Raw genomic sequence first — 18,749 nt, forward strand, 5'->3', positions numbered from 1 at the left:
TCAGGTTCAACCTACGACCAGAATCACACATCAACAAAGTGGCTGCTTATAACACAGAGCCGCCTATAAAACCAGTAAACTACTGAACCACATTTACTACAGATTCACGCTGCAGGTCGAGTTAAACTCGTACTTGTAATCACAGGAACACACTTCCCTTCCTCCGAAAACATAAAGACTGAAGAGTAAAAATATCTGATGCCATATCTGCAGTGGCGTTACGCTTGTTTGCAGTAACTCCTTCAGAGAAACAGAGAGTGCAGAAAAATATCCTTTCTTCCAGGCGAGACTCGAGTAAGACAAACATCAGTGCAGCAGCAGAGAAAGAACACGTGTCGAGCTTTAAAAGAAACAAGTAAAAGCAAAATAGAATCTGTAACATTAAATAATTCATCTCCACGTACCCACTGGCCAGTACGCACATTTGTGCTTCACCTATAAATCACATCCTTCACTGTCTTTAGCTCAGTGCTGAGATTGCTTCCAGTGAGAAGACGCACAACAAGCTCAGAGAACAACACAAACTGTGCAGCTGCATGTACCCACGTTTGTGTGGACGCAGCCTCCACCAGCTCAACTTTGTACTTCCCCCTGCGGCGAGCCGGCAGCCGGCAGCCAAAAACAACTCATAAAAGTAGTCAATAAATCCATTTTAACTGTTAAGCATCTCATCAGATAACACTCGAGTTTGAAACAACAACAGTAACTCAATCAGCGAACCGGTGTGCCTTGACCACGCCTCGGCGCAACCTGCATCGCAAAACACCAGAACGGGCTACTTCCTCGGCCGTGCGGCGGTTGCTGTAAGTCGCCGTGATAACAGCAACCTTACACCTCTCTCTGCCCCTCCTGCCTTATCTCACGGACACATCGAACAGACCCACAGGTCACCCGCTCGCTGTCAGCCTGCAGCACTAACCGGATACCTATTGTGAAACACAACAACATAAACTGTTACGCAACTGCACAGGGGTCAGGGTGCAACTCACCCCTGCCCAAAGTTATCTTCAAGTCACACCAAGAGGACTCGAGCCCTTTACACATGGAGGGCTCTCTTTATAAACAGCGCAGGTAAGAAATACGTGAGAGGCAGCGAGGCCTTTCTGGTCGCCCGGCATGCTGACGGCAAGCTTCACTGACACAAAGAAATGTTAGAGGGCCACGAGGGCAAGCAGCACATGGACGTGCACACAGCCTCTACTGCAAAATGGAGGCTTGCTTTCAACTGACAGGAGTGAATGCTGGGGGGGGGTCGAGGCGACAAGAGGGAGGAACAGCAGTCTGGGGCTGGTTGTTAGAGCCCCTGTGTCTGTAGAGTCTTCTCCTCCCAGGTTTGGTAGCAAGGAGATCCAGGAGTGAGCCAGCAGGGAGAGGAGGGGCGTGGCTAGAAGGAAAGGGGGTCGCATGGGAAAAAAAAAACAAGGGGTGAAGGGGGGGGGGGGGGTGAAAGTGTAACCTGAGCCCAGACAGGAACGCAGAGTGACGTAACGGACCTACAGGACGGTTGGTGATCACATGCATGAATGAAGAGCCGCTATGCGCACACACACATGCACACACTAGGGTCGCCACAAACCATTATTCTGATAGTCGACTAGTCACCGATTATTTTTGTGATTAGTCGACTAATCAGATCATCATCCATTGGTACACCAGCAGCATCTGCTCTTATGTAACTATCATTAGCTTACAGCTTTAAGTGTGTAAGGTCTGTGCTAACTAAAAATAAAGACAAGATGATAGTTTATTAAATTGTAATGAAATTTGCAGATTGTTTCGGTGAAGTTTAATAAACTCCTTGCTATCTAAAATATAACAGGACACCGGAGTAAATTCTGGAGCATCTCACACTTCTGATGATCAGCTGTCTGCTTGATGTTTATTCAGCTGTGTAAAAACTATAACTTTAATCTCAGCCAAACCGATTTACTCAGGAACAAATAAAATACTAAAAAAAGCCAAACAATAACATTTTGAAGTTATCTAAGTGACTCATATATCATGTTTAATTTATATATGGGGCGATCGTGGCTCAAGAGTTTGGAGTTCGCCTTGTAATCGGACGGTTGCTGGTTCGAGCCCCGGCTTGGACAGTCTCGGTCGTTGTGTCCTTGGGCAAGACACTTCACCCGTTGCCTACTGGTGGTGGTCAGAGGGCCCGGTGGCACCAGTGTCCGGCAGCCTCGCCTCTGTCAGTGCACCCCAGGGTGGCTGTGGCTACAATGTAGCTGCCATCACCAGTGTGTGAATGGGTGGATGACTGGATGTGTAAAGCGCTTTGGGGTCCTTAAGGACTAGTAAAGCGCTATATAAATACAGGCCATTTACCATTTAACCTGAGTAGCGAAAGACGGCGGTGGGTTTGAAAACGATTTGCCAGGAGTCCGGTGTTCTCACGGCTCTAGTGAGCCTAGCCCCCGGCTAGCTATCGAGCTAGTGGGTAACAGACGTCTCCGAAAACGTCGGAGCGCTTTTGAAAATATGTGGTGTCTTGATAAACTGAGCCGATATTTGAGGTTTACACAGCTACATTCTCGCCTGAGAAAGAATAATAAGAGTAATATTAAAACTAACTAGCTGCCGCCATTGTTGGAAACTGAGCTGGGCTGCGCTATGAATTCTGGGACAGCTTCTTCTTCTTCTTCGGGGTTTAACGGCAGCTGGCATCCTTGTACATGCAGTGCTGCCATCTTCTGTTTCAGTCCGTTATTACACTCTTAAATCCTACTACTTATTCCTGCGTCTTTTGCGATCTTACAAAGCTTCAAACGACGCGTCGACTATTAAATCAGTCGTCGACGATGTTGATAGTCGACGCAGCCCTAACACGCACGCACGCACACACGCGCGCGCACGAGAGCCCTACCCAAGTTCATCTACAACACATAAAAACATCAAAGGTTTTAAAATATTTAAATATTTATTTCTATTTAAAGTATAAATAAAAGGATTCAACAGGTTCAAGAAATCCACATTTTCATTTAACATTTGGACGCTTCTGGTGTTAAAGAACACAACAAATAAAACCCAATAAAACGAATGCAGGTGGGACAATGACCGTGATCCCTCTACAGCCCACACCGACACAGAGGACCACCCACCAGGGAACAGCCCGGTGCCCTCACTACACGTACAGCATCTCATAATTACAATAACAACCCAATTAGCCGCTAATGAACGGGGGGTGGGGGGATAACAGAGCGCTTGCTGAAATGTTCTGTACCACACTGCAGACCTCTATAGGAGACATGTGGGCCATCCACCCGCCTGCCTTGTCTGTTTGACACTTAATTTGGCAGCAGGAATGAAGAGGAGGAGGGAGGTATATTTGGGGAGGGGGTCAAACAAACAGAAAGAGCAGAGAGAAGCTTGGATTTTAAGAGAAGTTGGAGCGTTAGAGCCTCTAAAAGGAGATTAAAGGGTGAATCAGAAAAGTTTGTCCTCTTGTTGCTTGAACAGTTATGAGGCTTATCAAAGTGAATAAACTGTTGCAGTTTAGTCGGTGGTTTCTGCTGTTTTAATGATAGTTTGGGAGCATCAGGAACAGCTTCAGAGGTTCTGATATTCCCATGTTGGTGTTAGTGTCCAGGATTAACGTCGCAACCAACCAATGACGTGTGACTATTCAGTTAGCATGAGCCCAGCTAATAGCTAATGCTGTGATGAGTGAGCCAAGTTTGGCTAACAACAAACCTAACTTGATACAGCGCAGACCTACGACACCACAGCAACATGACTGGTCAGTGCTGATCCTGGATCAACACCAAACACACCACGATCCTGCCTCAATACAAAAAGACCTGATTTTCCTTTAGCTAAACACCAAATGTATAACTCAATATATAAGTTATGGAGGACAACATATGACCTGTGCTGAATCACAGTAAACTCTGACAGCTTTAAATCAGCACAGACTGTTTCAATAAGTGTGAAAAAGTGCGCCCTGTGATTAACTGTCACCCTAAATCAGCCGTTCTCAAACTGAGGGCCCGAGAAAGATCAGGAGACTTCTAAATTGGGACATGCACGCTGCTCTGTTTCGTTACTGCCTCTTCACCTCAGACGTGAAGCAGAACGAGCCCAACATCCTCTGTCCAGCTCGGCGAGCTCGGGTACGTCTGGTGCGGCCGAGGTCGCGTACCCGCTCTCTCGGACAGAAACTGCCGTCGCCGCTATTCGGCGAGCTCTCACAGCTGCGACCTGCATTATAGCGTAGCTACGATTTCAGGCAGATTCTTCTCTTATTTTTAGAATTGTGCCCCCTGCAGAAAATGTAATATGCAGCAGCTAACGGTGATGAAAGCGTATCACGGTGGCGTGCAGGCTGCCCTCTATCGCCCGTGGACTGCAGCCTGAGTCCAGAGTGACGGAGGGCAGCCTGCACTTAAAGTGAAACCAGACCGGTCTAGCATGAAACCAGGTGGCAGCTAACTCTGGACTGTGAGAAGTTTCCTCTCGCTGTCAGCTTAGGCACATGCTGCCCCTGATGAGGTGATCTGCTGATTATAGATATGTCAGCAGCTCAGTTGCTGAACAAACCCCAGGGGAGGGAACGTGCGGTCGCGGTGCCAAGTGGACTGCCAGTGGAAAAATGCGTTTGTTTGTTAATACAACTGTGGAAAGTCCTGAGAAGTAAAGCCAGCTCCCCGTGCGCCCACTGCCAAGCTGTGGCTTCACAGTGAAAAACGATGCCGAGAAATTGCATGAAAGGCATTTTGATTAGCGTGTACCAACATGTACCTCCAAAACAAAGAGAACTGAGGACCAGAATAACAGTACGTGAGCCAGGGAGGGAGGGGGCATTTGAATAGTGGAAATAGGCTCAGAGCCACCAATAACAAAAACACACACAGAAAAATATTCAAATCTATTTTCTATTAAGAAAAAGTGGGAACGAAACGAGAAAGCGGAGCTAACGCGTGCACGGAGACCGTCCTGCACTCGAGGCAGCCGAGGACACCAGATAAAGGTGGAGGGAGGGCAGGGTGGAGGCAGTGTGTGGGTTGGAGCACCTGTTCCTCTATTGCCTCAGCTTCCCATTGAGGAACATGGCAGAAAGGAGTCGGCCTATTTATACACAACGCCGGGTCCCGTTACAGCTGTGGCGCGGGGCCAGGCTGCGGCAGATTGAAGCGGGTAGAAAAGAGCAACATGCGCTGCCCTGCGCTGTCAGATGGTCTGCCAACACAAGAGGCCCAAATCAGATCGCACTGGTGACTCTGGCTCGCCTCCTTCCCTTTTACCTTCCAGCACTGGCAAAGAGTAGAGAAGGAAAAAAGGAGAGCGCAGACAGACGGAGACAAAGAAGCGAGGTGCTGTGTGACGGCGAGTCACCGTTTTCAAAACCAGCGGCGACTGCGTGAAACCAGCCACACGTGAGAGTGAATCCCGTCCTGTTGCTGCTGTGTCGAAGAAACGAACGTTTGTGCCCGTGTGCGCAGCTTTTTCCAAAACGTTCAGTTTTACTAAAAAGCAAACTGCACCTGCGAGCACACGTTAACAGCCACATACGATCACACGGATCTGCAGTCAGTTGAGAGTCGACCACACCAGGTGACACTGCAACATATAAAAAGCATTGTGGGCAATCCTGACATAGTCAAAGCATTTTGGAGCCGACGCAGGACCGACTGTGGAACGGGAGCAGGTAATCAACTGCAGGCCGGCCTCTGCTGAAGACACACAACACACACAGACACACACACACACAGTGAGTAATGCAAGAAACATCTGATGATCCTTTTCATCTTCCTACGTTAGCGAGCTCAGCGTCTTAGTGCGGTGAGCCTCGGCCTGAGAGGGAGGCAGCCGGGGCTCAGTTACCCTGTTTGACTTGCAGCCACAACGGCAGCAGCTGCAGGGCTCGGCCCCACCAGCCCCACCAACGCTTTGACCCACAAACCAGAGCTACACATGAGGCTGGAGGAGCTACGCCTGCCTGGTGGCCCTGCCAAATCTGCTCCTTCTATCCCCGTACGGCTCCCTCGCTCTCTCTTTCTTCTTCCGACCCGTCTGCTGCCTCAGACATGAGACATTTCCAACACTAAACTCCTTCATTAAGCACTGTTTATGCTTCAGCATTAGGAAACAAAAAAGAAAGACAATGCAATAGCTGTGATTACACAGCTGCCCGCGCCGTAGCTCGGCGTGGAAATGGCTCTTCTACACGCTGAGCTTCTAATGTCCGGCTCTGACAGTTTAGGGGTTTTAGCTGAGGTATTCCCCGTGTGGTGAATGGATGAGTAAGCTCATCCCAGGCATGGCAAATCCTATCGATTTGACTGGATTGCTGCTTGTCTGCCAACTCCAAGCTCCAGCTGAATCCAGCATTTGTTCCAAGCAAAGAGCAGGAGGGGGAAGGCAAAAACCAACACACAGGCAGAGAGGGGAAGAAATGATTTGACTCTAACTGCACTGAAATGAAACTCCAGCTGCTCGCGTAACGGGAATGTGTGTGTGTGTGTGTGTGTGTGTGTGTGTGTGTGTGTGTGTGTGTGTGTGTGTGTGTGTGTGTGTGTGTGTGTGTGTGTGTGTGTGTGTGGCTGAAACTATGAGGAGGGACGAGTCAAGTTAAAACGCAGGACGTGGGAACGGAAGGACGAAAGGAAAGAAGCAGACAGAAGACGGAGAGCGCAACGACTACCAAGACATCAGATTTGATGTCCGAAGGGTCGATAAACACGGACGGAAAACGGTAGGAAGCAGAGGCCGGAGGGACGGCGAGCAGAGCGGCCGGCGTCCGTGTAATGGTCCGTTTGTCTGCACCGTAGGACCACCGGCTCTCACTGGCTGCTGCAGGAAAACCTCGAAGCACACGGACATTTGCACAAATATGCAGACACACATGCTTGCCTCCCTCCTTCACTTCTTTCCATATCTCTCCCTCCCTCCCCCTTTTCCATTGCTCGGCCCGTGCCCGCAGTCTTGGTGCCTCCTTCCATTTACCGAAGCACAAACACGCCGCCAATCTGCAGAAACCCAGCCTCCCACCTTTAAACGTCACGTTCATATCGGTACACGCTGAGCAGCGGTGTGATCAATAAACTTTTCATTTATCAGAAATATCCCCTCATCCTGTTTGCTTTTCCATACGGAACATCTACGAGCGTGCTAAATATACATTTCTGGCATTTAATACTGACATCACGTTAATGTTCACGCAGCCCAACCAGCCAACAAATCACTGGCTGTTACCTAGCCTCTGACAGACAGGCCCCTGAGTGGAGCGTCTGTGGCCACGGCGGTATTGTAAAACGACTTCCATTCATTACGCTGTCATTTAACAGCGAGGCATAATTCAATATGGCCTCCTTTAACTATAACGGAATTAGGGACGCTTGATGCGGCCTCATAAACTGGTCGCAGGCACTCCATCTCTATGTCCCCTTTCACAGCGTCTTGGCATCGGCCTCTGGTCCGTCGACAGCCTCGGCTCCACTCAGCCGCTCCTTTTACTCCGTGCTGTTTACGGGGAGGAGACTGCGTGGCCCTCTGTGCTAACCAGATTTAACTTATTCACACCAAAAATCTGAATTCCTTTCGTTCCTTTCGGTCTGACTGGACCTCGTCTCTACAGGGAAATAACGCCCGTCCACGGGTCGCTTGTGCAGTCGTGCTGTGACAGTTTCGATAAGGGAGACGCCGCCGGGTTTGCTCCGCAGGCCCAACTAATCAATGTTAAAGCTTAGACATAAACGTGTTCCTTCATGCTGAATAAGCCAATCGGAGCAGAGTTGTAAATCTGGGGCCCGTGGACTCGCCTCCACGCTGACACACCCCTGGTGTGTTTTCATGAGGAAGCAATGAGAGCTGAAGAAGGTTACCGCTTTAGGAACATGCAGGCCGAGCAAGCATCTGAGGAAAGTTTCTGATGCTCTGGATAAAAGAAGAGTGCAGCCAAAAAAGAAAAGACTGAAACAAATTCAGCGCCGTCAGCGTTTCACGTACATCACCGTCACACACTCTGCAGACACTTTTATTAGATACTCCTTGGTAGTACCAGACCTTGGAGGTTGGTGCAGTGTGGGCATAAATGAATGCCCGTTCCAACGCATAACAACCATCAGCCCGAATCGTGGCTGCAAGGCAGGATGGGTGCACGCTTCCTTCTCATTATGCCAAATTCAGACCCTACCAGCCAACTGCAGCCGCACAAACAGACTCATCAGATCAGTGATATGAATCAAACAAGCTCAGAGTGCTACCTGCTGTGGTCTTCTGCTGCTGTAGCCGACCTGCTTCAAGGCTGAACGGTGCTGCGAGTTCAGAGATGCTCTTCCAAAGTATCAGGTCATCTCTGATCTCTGACATCAACAAGGCATTTTCACACTATGGTTTAAATAAAAGTGAGCCAGGATCACCAAATTAAGTGTGCAATAAAAGGACCGCTTCAGGTGTTCGGTCGTGCTTGTTTTTGCACGTTCAGTTCAGCTAAACTGCAGCCTGTCTGCACTTTCAATTAAGGATCTCATTTTCTTTTCTTTTCTACAGCCCAGCATCAGCAGGGCTGCACCTACAGCTGTTTTCTAATAACTCTCGTCAGTTTCCCTTAAATCCTCTGACAATATCGGTTTCTACAGGTCGAGAGTCATGACTCACTCACGTCTGTAGCTCAGCAGCTGTGAGTCATGTATCTATACACGGTTGGTCGTTTGATCCAGAACAAATCTGAGGCGGCTCAACTGATTAGCTGTAAACGTTCTCCAGATTTAACAAAAACGTCCCCGAGCAAACGTATTCTGGTGTTAGTAGCTCCGTTACTGCACGTGTGACTGCCTGAAGGTCACCTGTTACCCAATGAAATCGTCGACACTCCTAAAACGCAGAAACAGTTCAGCCGGTAGTTTTGTGAAGCGAGGCCAGATTCTGACTTTGGCTTCATGGAGTGGTGCAGAGGTGGAGTGAACAGAGGAGGGGATGTAAATATTCATCCAGACAATCAAGATCAAACAGCTGTTGCCCTGCATTGTGTTATAAACCCAGCATCTTCTTTTGATTTCCACCATAAAAGCACAAACTCGCTCACTGACCAGTTCAGCTTCAGCCAACATGACAAAAGGTCGAAAAGGTCCATCTGGAAAATGGCTGTGACCTCCTCTGCTGGAGGTGGTGCAGGTGGTAGTCTCCACCTCTGTTTCCAGCTGTTGTAACCCTGCTGCAGAGAAGTGGCTGCGCACTACAGCAGCGGTGCCCAACCCCCGGGCCGCGGGCCAGTGCGTGAGTCGTTTGGTGCCGGGCCGCGAGCATTGAGCCTTCGGTGTTAAATTTACGGTTTTCAGGGTTTTTATCGTTAACTCTGTTTCTCTGGGTCTTTCCCGTGTTGTAGTTGTGCGTCTTATTTTGAAAGAAACATTTACCCCGTTACCATAGCGACCAGAGAGCATTAAGGACGCTGCTAATAAACTTACACAGTGAATTCTCATTTATTATTATATTTACAAAATGCCAGCGTTTTTGTCTCGGCCGTATCGTTTTGTTTTGTTGCATTTATCCACAACACCTTAACGGCCGGTCCGTGACAACAGTGTGCGTCCGTGGCCGCTGCAGGACGTTATCAAAGAAGATCTGCTGCAGCTGAGGAACCGCAGTCTTTAAGCAGGACTCCTGTGGGTGTTTGTGATCATGCAAAACTGAAGAGTGAATCACAGTCTGCATTTATCACAGGATTATTAATCAATTGCATCACTTCTTTTACTGCAGCAAGCCTGAGACAGAATTTAGCTTTAAGGTGCTGTTATTGACAGACCGTGGGCGAGTTAGGGCCCGATCAGTACAGGGCTGATTGTGGAAGGAGACAAGATGCTCACACTTCAAGTGCTTTTAAATATAAAACAATCACGAACGATTAGGTTGCTTATGGCAGACATCTGCCTTAGGCTAGAAGAGGGGGAAAGCCACAGCTGGCACCTTAAATCCTCAGTCTCCACAATCACACATTAAAATGTATAACCGGCTTCAGTGCAGTGGGACGTGTCTTTAGACAGGAAGAGGCTGGGTCTGGAGGGTCTGTCACTTACTGCCAGTACAGCTAGTGCTGTCACCATAGCAACACATCTCATGCTACTTGATCAGGACAAAAACAGAGACCCCAACCCGGCACACGAGTCGCCGAACACTAAACGTGTACGCGTGAGCTCTCGTAAAAAGGACACAAACATGTGCAGACACACGTAGCCACAACGCAGCAAACAACATCATCTTAGAGGGCCACGTGATGCGGCGCACAACCTGCAGGTGAACACGTTAAGCATCGCTTAGACCCAGCTGGAGCAGGCGGGGTTAATAAGAGAAAGCAAATAAAAAGAGAGGCGTCAAATGGATGCTGTTCACACCTTTAAGAGGCCTGAAAGAGGAGGCTTTCCCACAGCGCAGAGCAGGTGTGTGCATGCGTGGAAGAAAGGTCTGCAGGCTGTGTGCATCTGCAGTGTGAAGGAAAACAAACGAGCCCAGGGCGGCGAACCCGCTTACCCCTGAACGTGAAACGAAGGGAAGGAAGGAGGCTCGAGTTTAAAGGAGGAGAGGAAGGAGGGATAGAGGGAGCTGCCGTGGAGGAAACATGAAAAGCTGCATCACTTTTTAACATCTTCCATTGTTTCACGTGATATTTAAAAGGCTGAAGTATCCACATCACCCAGAAATGTCAAACTCATATGGCAACAGTTCGTCTGCATCACTTTAACCCAGACACTGGAATTAATAAAGGCTTCAACCAGAAACGTGGCCCGTACACACACTGCAGGACAACATTTAATGAGGTCAGATATTAACTGTAACAGCTGGACAGAAGAGTCTTTTCCCGCCTTTTCTTTTCAAACTCAGAAGCTTTGTTCATCTTTTATGTACAGTCTATGCAGCTGTCATTCAAATGACCACAGATGTGATTCGTTGCCTGAAATCTGTAAAAGCATTAGCTGCTAATGTTGTTGGCATTTACAGTCAGATATGTCCACCATTGATTTCTCTCTGCAACACTCGTCACCTTCGTTTATCGTTTGGTCCCTGAGCCCAGTAACTGATCTGACAGCACGACTGTGTGCTTGCAGTTACATTAACTGCCAGCAGCCTCACTGGCTCACTTTTCAGTCACATGACAGGCCTCCATGTTCTGTCCATATCGCTCCAATGGCCTAAAGCGGGGACGTGACAGTAAATCCAGACTCGCGTGTCACAAACTGCAAAGATGTTTGATAAACGTTTCGTCTCCTGCTGGGCTTCATGTCGTCTCTGATGCAGACGTTACCATTGCTTTATAAACTGGCCCAAACAGTATTGCAGATGTACAAATCTGTAACTGGGATCAATTAAGCTGCTACGCTTTTTTTGGAAAGCCAAAGAATGAGAAATCAGTTGCACGGCCTTATTCGGTTTATTGTCTCATCTGCAAAACATCCCTTTGTTGATCCCTGCGTTACGGGACTGGCTCAGCTTGGAGTTTACAGTGTGAAGTCCCCAACGGTTAAAATAGGGCAGATCCAAACAGCAACAAGGACTATCAAATCAGATTGTTGCAGCATGGCGTAACGGCGCTCTTCATGTGTGTGTGGGTGTGACCCCATCCCTCCCCTCTCAGCTAGACCACATTTCTGTGCAGTGAGCAGGGGTTTACATAAACGGTCACACTCCTCTATCTAGGAATGGGAGTCAGGGAGGAGGGCATCGGCTAGGCTTTGTGTTTAAAAACAACAACCTATCACGGCGCTGGCAGCCTGCGATGGGCTGGAAACACGTCACCTGATCACGGCGACGGCCGTTAGATGTTACAGCGTGGTTTCCTCTTCATAATGAAAGCTTTATGTCGGGATCAACGTGTTTTGACCGTTTGCTTATTTTGCAAGGTGACAGCAGCGCGGCAACATTTGCCTCCTAGCATGTTACGACTGGCTAAAATTAAGATTGGGGATGATTTTTCTGACATCTGGCACTTCTGAGCAAATTCCCAGGAAAACAGTGGTGAGCCATCGTCCCTGAAGTCACAGTGAGCGTAAAATCATTCAGAAAGTCCGCCTAAGACTCATTTACCAAATGCTTTCATGCTTTGTTCTGTTTGGAGACAGCATCTCTAAAAGCAACCTGTGTGTGGACACTAATACAGTTTTGTTAAACACACCACAGCAGCCGTTATGTTATTTTCAGTGTTTAACATCCAATAAAATCTGCTGCTCTGCTTTGGGAGGCCTTTGGCTGAAGACTGAAACCCATCGACTGTATCGATATCAACACTGGTATCGGTATCGGATACCAGTAGTGCTGGTATTGGCACAGTATTGGAAAGTCACAATACCAGTAGTAAGCATCAAAACCAGTAAGATTGCACGATTTTCATTCACCGTGATTTAAAAAAAAGAAGAATTCCAAGTAATTACATTTAATAATAATGGATTGCATTTATTGCGCTTTCACCTGTATTAAAGTTTCAAATCAGTATCATGGTGGTTGGAGACCATTTCCACATCATTGTATAATAAGCACAGGTGCACATTTTGAGGTACGAGTGCACTTGTTGCCAAATCCAGTGATCTGATTGGTCAGATCTGTTTATTCAGATGTGCAACACCTGCATTACAGACGGGGGAGTCTTTTTACGCATGAAATATTCACACAGATTTTACAGGCCTCTCTCTGGGAGAGACACCTGTCAGAGGAAACTCATTCCCACTGTTCATATCAGCAAGCTCCTCCTTTCGGTTACTACCCACCCACCCTCATGACCACAGGTGACAGTGGGAACGTAGCTCGACGTGTAAAGCGACAGCCTTGATTTCACGCTCAGCTCTCCCCTCACTCGTGAGCAACACCCTAAAATTCTCCTAAACTTCTCTAATCGAGGTAGCAACTCGTTCCCAGTGGACCCTCCACCTCTGACCACCTACTACCTGCAGGTGTCTGAGGCTACTAACCATAGCCTCAGACACCTGCAGGTATGTAGTGCCAATCAGGCTTTATGTTTATTGCATTTGAAAAGTAAATCTAACATCACAGTAATGATGTGCTGCAGAAATGCATTTACTCGGTGGCTCATCAAGCTGTGAATTTGTGGGAGTCAGAAGAGTCGTCTCGTGTTTTCCATCCCCCACTTGTTCCGCTGTTGATAAAAACTGCCGGGAACATGCACACAGTGGCAAGTTAGGAGAAGCTGAAAGGGATACTTGGAAAGATAAGAGCAAAGGAGGAAGCACTTAGCAAAGGCACCCCAACAGTTAATTTCCTGTAGCAGTACATATCGCCTTCCTGGCCAACACTCAGGACCCAGTACACAGCCGGTGGAGGCTCAGTTCATGACCCCGATTGTCCACTGCCTCTGTGAACGAGGAACCGTGCGAAATGAACGGCAGCAACTTGCAATCAACGTCGGGCCGCGATATGAAAGCCTTAAAGATTCAGTGTGTTGCCAATGAAACAGGCAGCACAGGCTGTTCCAGCAAACTATGGTAAAGTGCAGGTGAATGCTAATGCTAAATTAGCCTGTACATACAGCTTTCTGTGTTTACATTTCTGTCTGACCACCTCAGACGTGAAGACTTCCTCTTCTTTCTTATCCAGAAGTCCGAGGACGTCCACACACCTGCGGTGTTTAGTCCCTTAAAATCAAACTCCTCTTTCTTTTCACTCATAAAGATGTGAAAGCAATAATCGCACCCGGGTGCCGACCAAACAACCATACTGAGACCCCGTGGAGGACGTGGTCTCAGCAGCGGCTGTTTACCAACGTGAACCGACCTCAATCCGAACCGACAAGCAGGTTTACGCTGCAGGTTTGAGGAGGAATAACATTTCATAAGGATGAAGGTACTTTTAAATCGCAAAGGTGTGTACAGGTTTGCAACCAGCCGTGAAATGAATGTAAATTATCCATGTTGCTCCCGCCTCAGACACGCAAACTGAACGTTCTCGTGTGGTGACGTAGTGATGCATTTGGGTTCACTTGGATTTTTCTGCGTCAGGAAACAAGCCACAAGTTTCACTTATTAACTGATGCGGACCAGAGGAAACGACCTCCGAGCGTGAAAACACGCCAACGCAGGCTTTTGTCAAAACAAACTGGCCATTTAAAAATGAAAAGAAACACCCATAAACATGTGGATGAAGCCTAATACAGTGTTCTCATCAACGCACACACAAATAAATATAAATAGAAGACATACATTGCCAGGAAGTAGGCTGGCCAGTAGCTGAAAAATGAGATCCTGCAGACAGCAAAGGGTGGCTGGGGCACATACTCGAAGTGAAACACACACACACCTACATGGTGGGCCACTTCAAAGACATTCCACAACGTGCACAGCATTGTCGGAAAATGCCAATGTGCACTTCACTGAAGAGTGCCTGAGTGTCCAAAAGGGGCTACAGACAAACTCGCAGACAAATGGAGGCCGAGCCTTCTCGATTTTTACAACAGCACGCGGTTCTCCATTAGCTGAGCTGTCAGAGCAACTCTTCAACTGCTCCTCCTGAATAAATGACACCACTCTGGAGATTTGATTGAGACCGCAAGAGGGGAAGAGCCAATCTGTGCGACCACGCTGGTTAAAGAAACACAGACGTGCACGTATGTATATTCATGCATGCTCACAAGCAGCACAGCCGTGCCTGACGGGGGCCAGAAGTGGGCAGTTGCACAACTTGTTTTTCACGAGTCAGACCAGGAGACAGCTCAGCGGCAACATCTGAACAACCTTTCCTGATTAACTGTGACAAATGGGCCAATCACAGTCAAACAACAGCCTGTGAAAGCTGATTTGTTACATGTTTTCTGAGGTGCAGTCGGCTACGGCGTGGGTTATTTATCAGGACGGCTTCTTCTCGTTCTTGTGTCTGAGATGGAGGTATCAGGCAGCGTGTGGATCCAGAATGAAATATTCAAAGTATTTTGGTTGTTGCCCCGACCCCACCCCCTTTTTTTGGCGTAAACATCTCAAAAGTGCCAAATATGGTCACTTCCCAGAGTCCTCACAGCCAATGACATGTACCCCATTCCCTGAGAGAGAGAGAGGGAAAAAAATAAAAAAGACCAGGAAGGAGGGGTACCAGCAGCCCGTCTCATAAGACCCCCTTTCAGGGGCCTCTGTTCTGTCTGCATACATGACCTGTGTAAAGTAGCCACATCGTTTCCTTTGAACCTGGCCGCCGGGAGCCATTTTAAGCAACACAACCTGAAGCTTGGAGAGTCCCACCATTGCTGACAAAAAGAAAAACAACAGGTTCCACTTTATGAATGGGTGCCCACACATTTACGTGGTCGACCTGCTCACTTGGACTAAGTTCACACACCCAAAAAAACAAAACACTCAGGCTTGGGCAACACGTCGTCCAAAAATCACTGAACACAAATCTCACAAGGATTAATGTGGGCCAAAGGTTAAACCGCTGACAAACACGCAAAATGTTCAATAATTGATTTCACAGGCGCTCCAGACTTTCTGTTTGTTTCACAACGACTCATTCATTCATTTAATTTGAGATATAAGACACAAGTGACCTATTATACAGAGAAATGTATCATCTAATGCGGCCTCACAGCTGGCCCTGCAATTCTCATGAGATCACCCTTAAAAATAAGAAATAACACAAATAAGAAATACCAGAGTGGGCAACAGTGCTCATTAACTTCATTCGGCCCATAAAACGTGGGCTCAAGTATGGTGCACTGTGTCCCTGTGTTAAAGCACCAGCTGAAAACAAAACAGCGCACAGCTGGATCGTGATTAATCTGTGGCAATGCACATCTGTATAGCTGTAATCACCATCCGCGCTAATTCATTGATAAAAAGAAATAAAACCGAGGCGCAGACTCTGGGGAGGAAGATCTGGAGCGGAAGGCAGATGGAGGCTGTCCCGCCACCTATGCGGACACTTCTCAGCGGCTAATTTGTTTACATCCAGGCTGCGTGTGCGCGTGAGAGGCCTAGCAAGGCTCGCAGGGCCAATCCTGCCGCCCCCAGTTTAGGCTCGCTGCCGCGGACCACCCTCGTCCAGTTACAGCCACTAATCTGACCCTCGGGTGGCGCATTTAGCGCGGGCCGCTAAAATATGTACCTTTAAGAGAGAGGGGCGGGGTTTATTAGCCGATAATTAATATTTGTGCGCCAAGTTATCAGCCACACGCACAAAACTGAAATTACGAGCCCCTTAATTAGACCTGGAGGAGAATCTGAGCATGCGCCAAAATGAAAGCAACAGTCCCGTGACTCACATTATCACGCTGATTGATAAAAAGAAGAACATGCCCCCCCAGCAGTGACTGCAAGGTTCAAGAAAAACACACTATTGTATAATGCAAACATCTGCGCTTAGGACAGGGTCATTTCCCGCGAACACACACTTCACACTCACGTGAAGTTATAAGAAGTCATTAAAAAATGAAATAATACTCACTTTCTCCTTTTATTAGTCCACACTGGCATATAATGCAGGTGCACATGATAAACAACACCATCTGTGCTCGCAGTTTAAGCGTCAGCCGCCTCATTTTGGCTGGAGGATAAGTTGTACTCGCTTCTTGAAGTCGTTCAAAAAAACAAAAAAAAACTTCCAATCTTCAGGGAGAAATGTTTAAAGTGAACTAAGAAATTGCTAAAAACTTAAAAAGGTCCAATAAAGCCAGCCGATTTGAGGTTTCCTCCCCCTGTAAGGGGGTTATAAATGGATAACTGTCTTCTGTGCCAAATGTGTTATGTACGTGAGACACTAAATAACGTGATCCTGGGTTCTGGCGACACATGTGCGAGTGAAAAATTTCATTTTCCAGAAGTGAAGTCGACAGTCCACGTTCATCTGTTTGATTTTGGTGCCCCGCTAAATCAAGGGGGGGAAATGCTATTATTATTATTATTAATAATAATAATAATAATAATATCCCACACACAGACAGAGCTAGTTTGGAGATCCCCTAAGAAGGTCCGCTGGCCCCGGGCTCATTTCCCTGTAATGTGCCGCTCCAGTGAGGGAGGACCTCGGGAGGTATTTCAAAAACAAAACGCTGTGTTTTCCTCACGCAGACACGGGCTGGAGTTGTGAATAGCACCCCCCAAAAAACACAGGCAGCCTTTGAGCTCTCGTTTTCTTTCAGAAGTCTTTATATCACCTCCTGCGTCCTGGTGTCTTCACACAAGCTCGTCTCCCTTTTCTTTGAGCAGGGAGCACATCCCAGGAAACTCCGGCAGGAAAAACGTGCAGCTTTCCTCGCTTCGACCTTCCTCTGAACTCCTTCACCCCCGCTGACCACCGCAAGCCCGTAAAAACGACAAAACGGCGGAGAGGGGAAAACTAACTTGGAAAGGTTTGAAAAAACGCCACTTTGCTCTCACATTCCCCGCGAGGAGTAAAAGAAGCCAGAAAATAACAACAACAATGCCCGCATTCACCGCGCACGCTGCCGCCGTGAGGTGAGGGAAGTCGCCACACCACGCCGCCCGTTCCTTCCCTCAGATTAACGTTAGCTGGAGGGGGCTAAACGGCTAACGTTAGCTAGCTAATCCAAAACAAACGAGGTTTCGGTGTCGGCGATGAGAGTTCAAAATCAGAATAAAATCAAAAACACGCTTAAAGTGAACAGTCCGAGTCCGCCAGCCCAGAAGAAAAGGACAGGAGGAAAAAACGATGAGGTAACGAAACGTAAAAAAGACTTAAAAAGACGGGTCAAGTGTAAAAACTTGGATTCCCGTTTAGCGATCGCTCTCCCTCAGGTTCCCCCTCTTTCCGTCTCTCTTTCTGCGAGCCTCCCCACCAGTAAACAAGTCCTGCCAGTCACCTCAGCTGGGCCACGCAGGGTCTGCGGGAAAACCCGGAACGGAGCGCTTTGTGACACTGCGCTGCTCACTGCGCTCGCCGTCCTCGCATAGCAACACGTTTTATTACAAAAGCAGACACAACACAGGGAAATAATTAAAAAATATATAATTAATGTGGAATAAAATCAGATGAAGCAGAGCCAAGAGTCTGTGGACAAAATAATAGGAACACACTAGCCCAGACCAGTTTTACAGCTGCAGCAAATCATTTTCAAATTCTCTGCCTTTTATTTTATTAATAAACTGTTAATTAGCCCATCGGGAAAAAAAAAACAAAAACATAAGAAATGCAAATAAACGCACTATTTTTCTGTAACATAAATGAATAGAGCTGATATTTAGATTAAATTTAGGGTTTCCTTATAAAATGAGAGAGCCACCCAAAAAAACCAGTCAGTATCTTAGAATAGAATAGAATTCAACTTTATTGTCATTGCACATGCACAGGTACAGGGCAACGAAATGCAGTTTGCATCCATCCAGAAGTGCTTTAGTGATATAGATATATTACAATATATATTAGCAATAATATAGATATGTGAGTATATTACAGAAATGGGTCTATTATGGTATGTAATAATGTACACGGTATGAAGTATGTTATGAATATTCTATAACTATAAGTATGTACAGGCTGTAGTGAGTACAAGCTATGAACAGGATATAAATATGAAAAACTATACAGAATATGAAATAAATAACTTTACAGAATCTGAGATATACAGCTATACAGAAATGGGAACTATGCAAGTTGTAAACAGTTGTAGGGTTAAAAATGATCGAATGTACAGAATGATTATTTACACAGAGCTATACAGTAGTGCAGTTAAGATAAGTGAGATATAATTCCTACAGAGGCTGTATAAAGTGCTTACCCACTATTCACTATATTTTACCAACATGCCCTTTAGACAGACAGATAGATAGGAAAAGATCACTTTATCTTTTTATTGAAGTAATATT

General features: G+C 47.1%; 1 protein-coding gene across 2 annotated transcripts in view; it reads right to left on the reverse strand.

Annotated features, from left to right (window-relative positions):
• Positions 1–17,758, reverse strand: part of insrb (insulin receptor b) — a 52,355-nt gene extending 34,597 nt beyond the window's left edge. Inside the window, exon 1 of one of the 2 annotated variants that reach the window (XM_040052836.1) lies at positions 405–1,377. Coding sequence is in view for 1 of the 2 variants with exons in the window: in XM_040052835.1 (XP_039908769.1) it covers positions 16,372–16,465 (94 nt within the window). In the remaining variant the exon portion in view is untranslated. Of the gene's footprint in view, positions 1–404; positions 1,378–16,371 lie in introns of those variants that run through there. The other variant, XM_040052835.1, reaches the window with a different exon arrangement.
• Between the last annotated feature and the right edge of the window lie 991 nt (positions 17,759–18,749).

This window comes from Simochromis diagramma, unplaced genomic scaffold, assembly GCF_900408965.1.
Source record: "Simochromis diagramma unplaced genomic scaffold, fSimDia1.1 OVJJ01000419.1, whole genome shotgun sequence".
Taxonomy (NCBI): Eukaryota; Metazoa; Chordata; class Actinopteri; order Cichliformes; family Cichlidae; genus Simochromis; species Simochromis diagramma.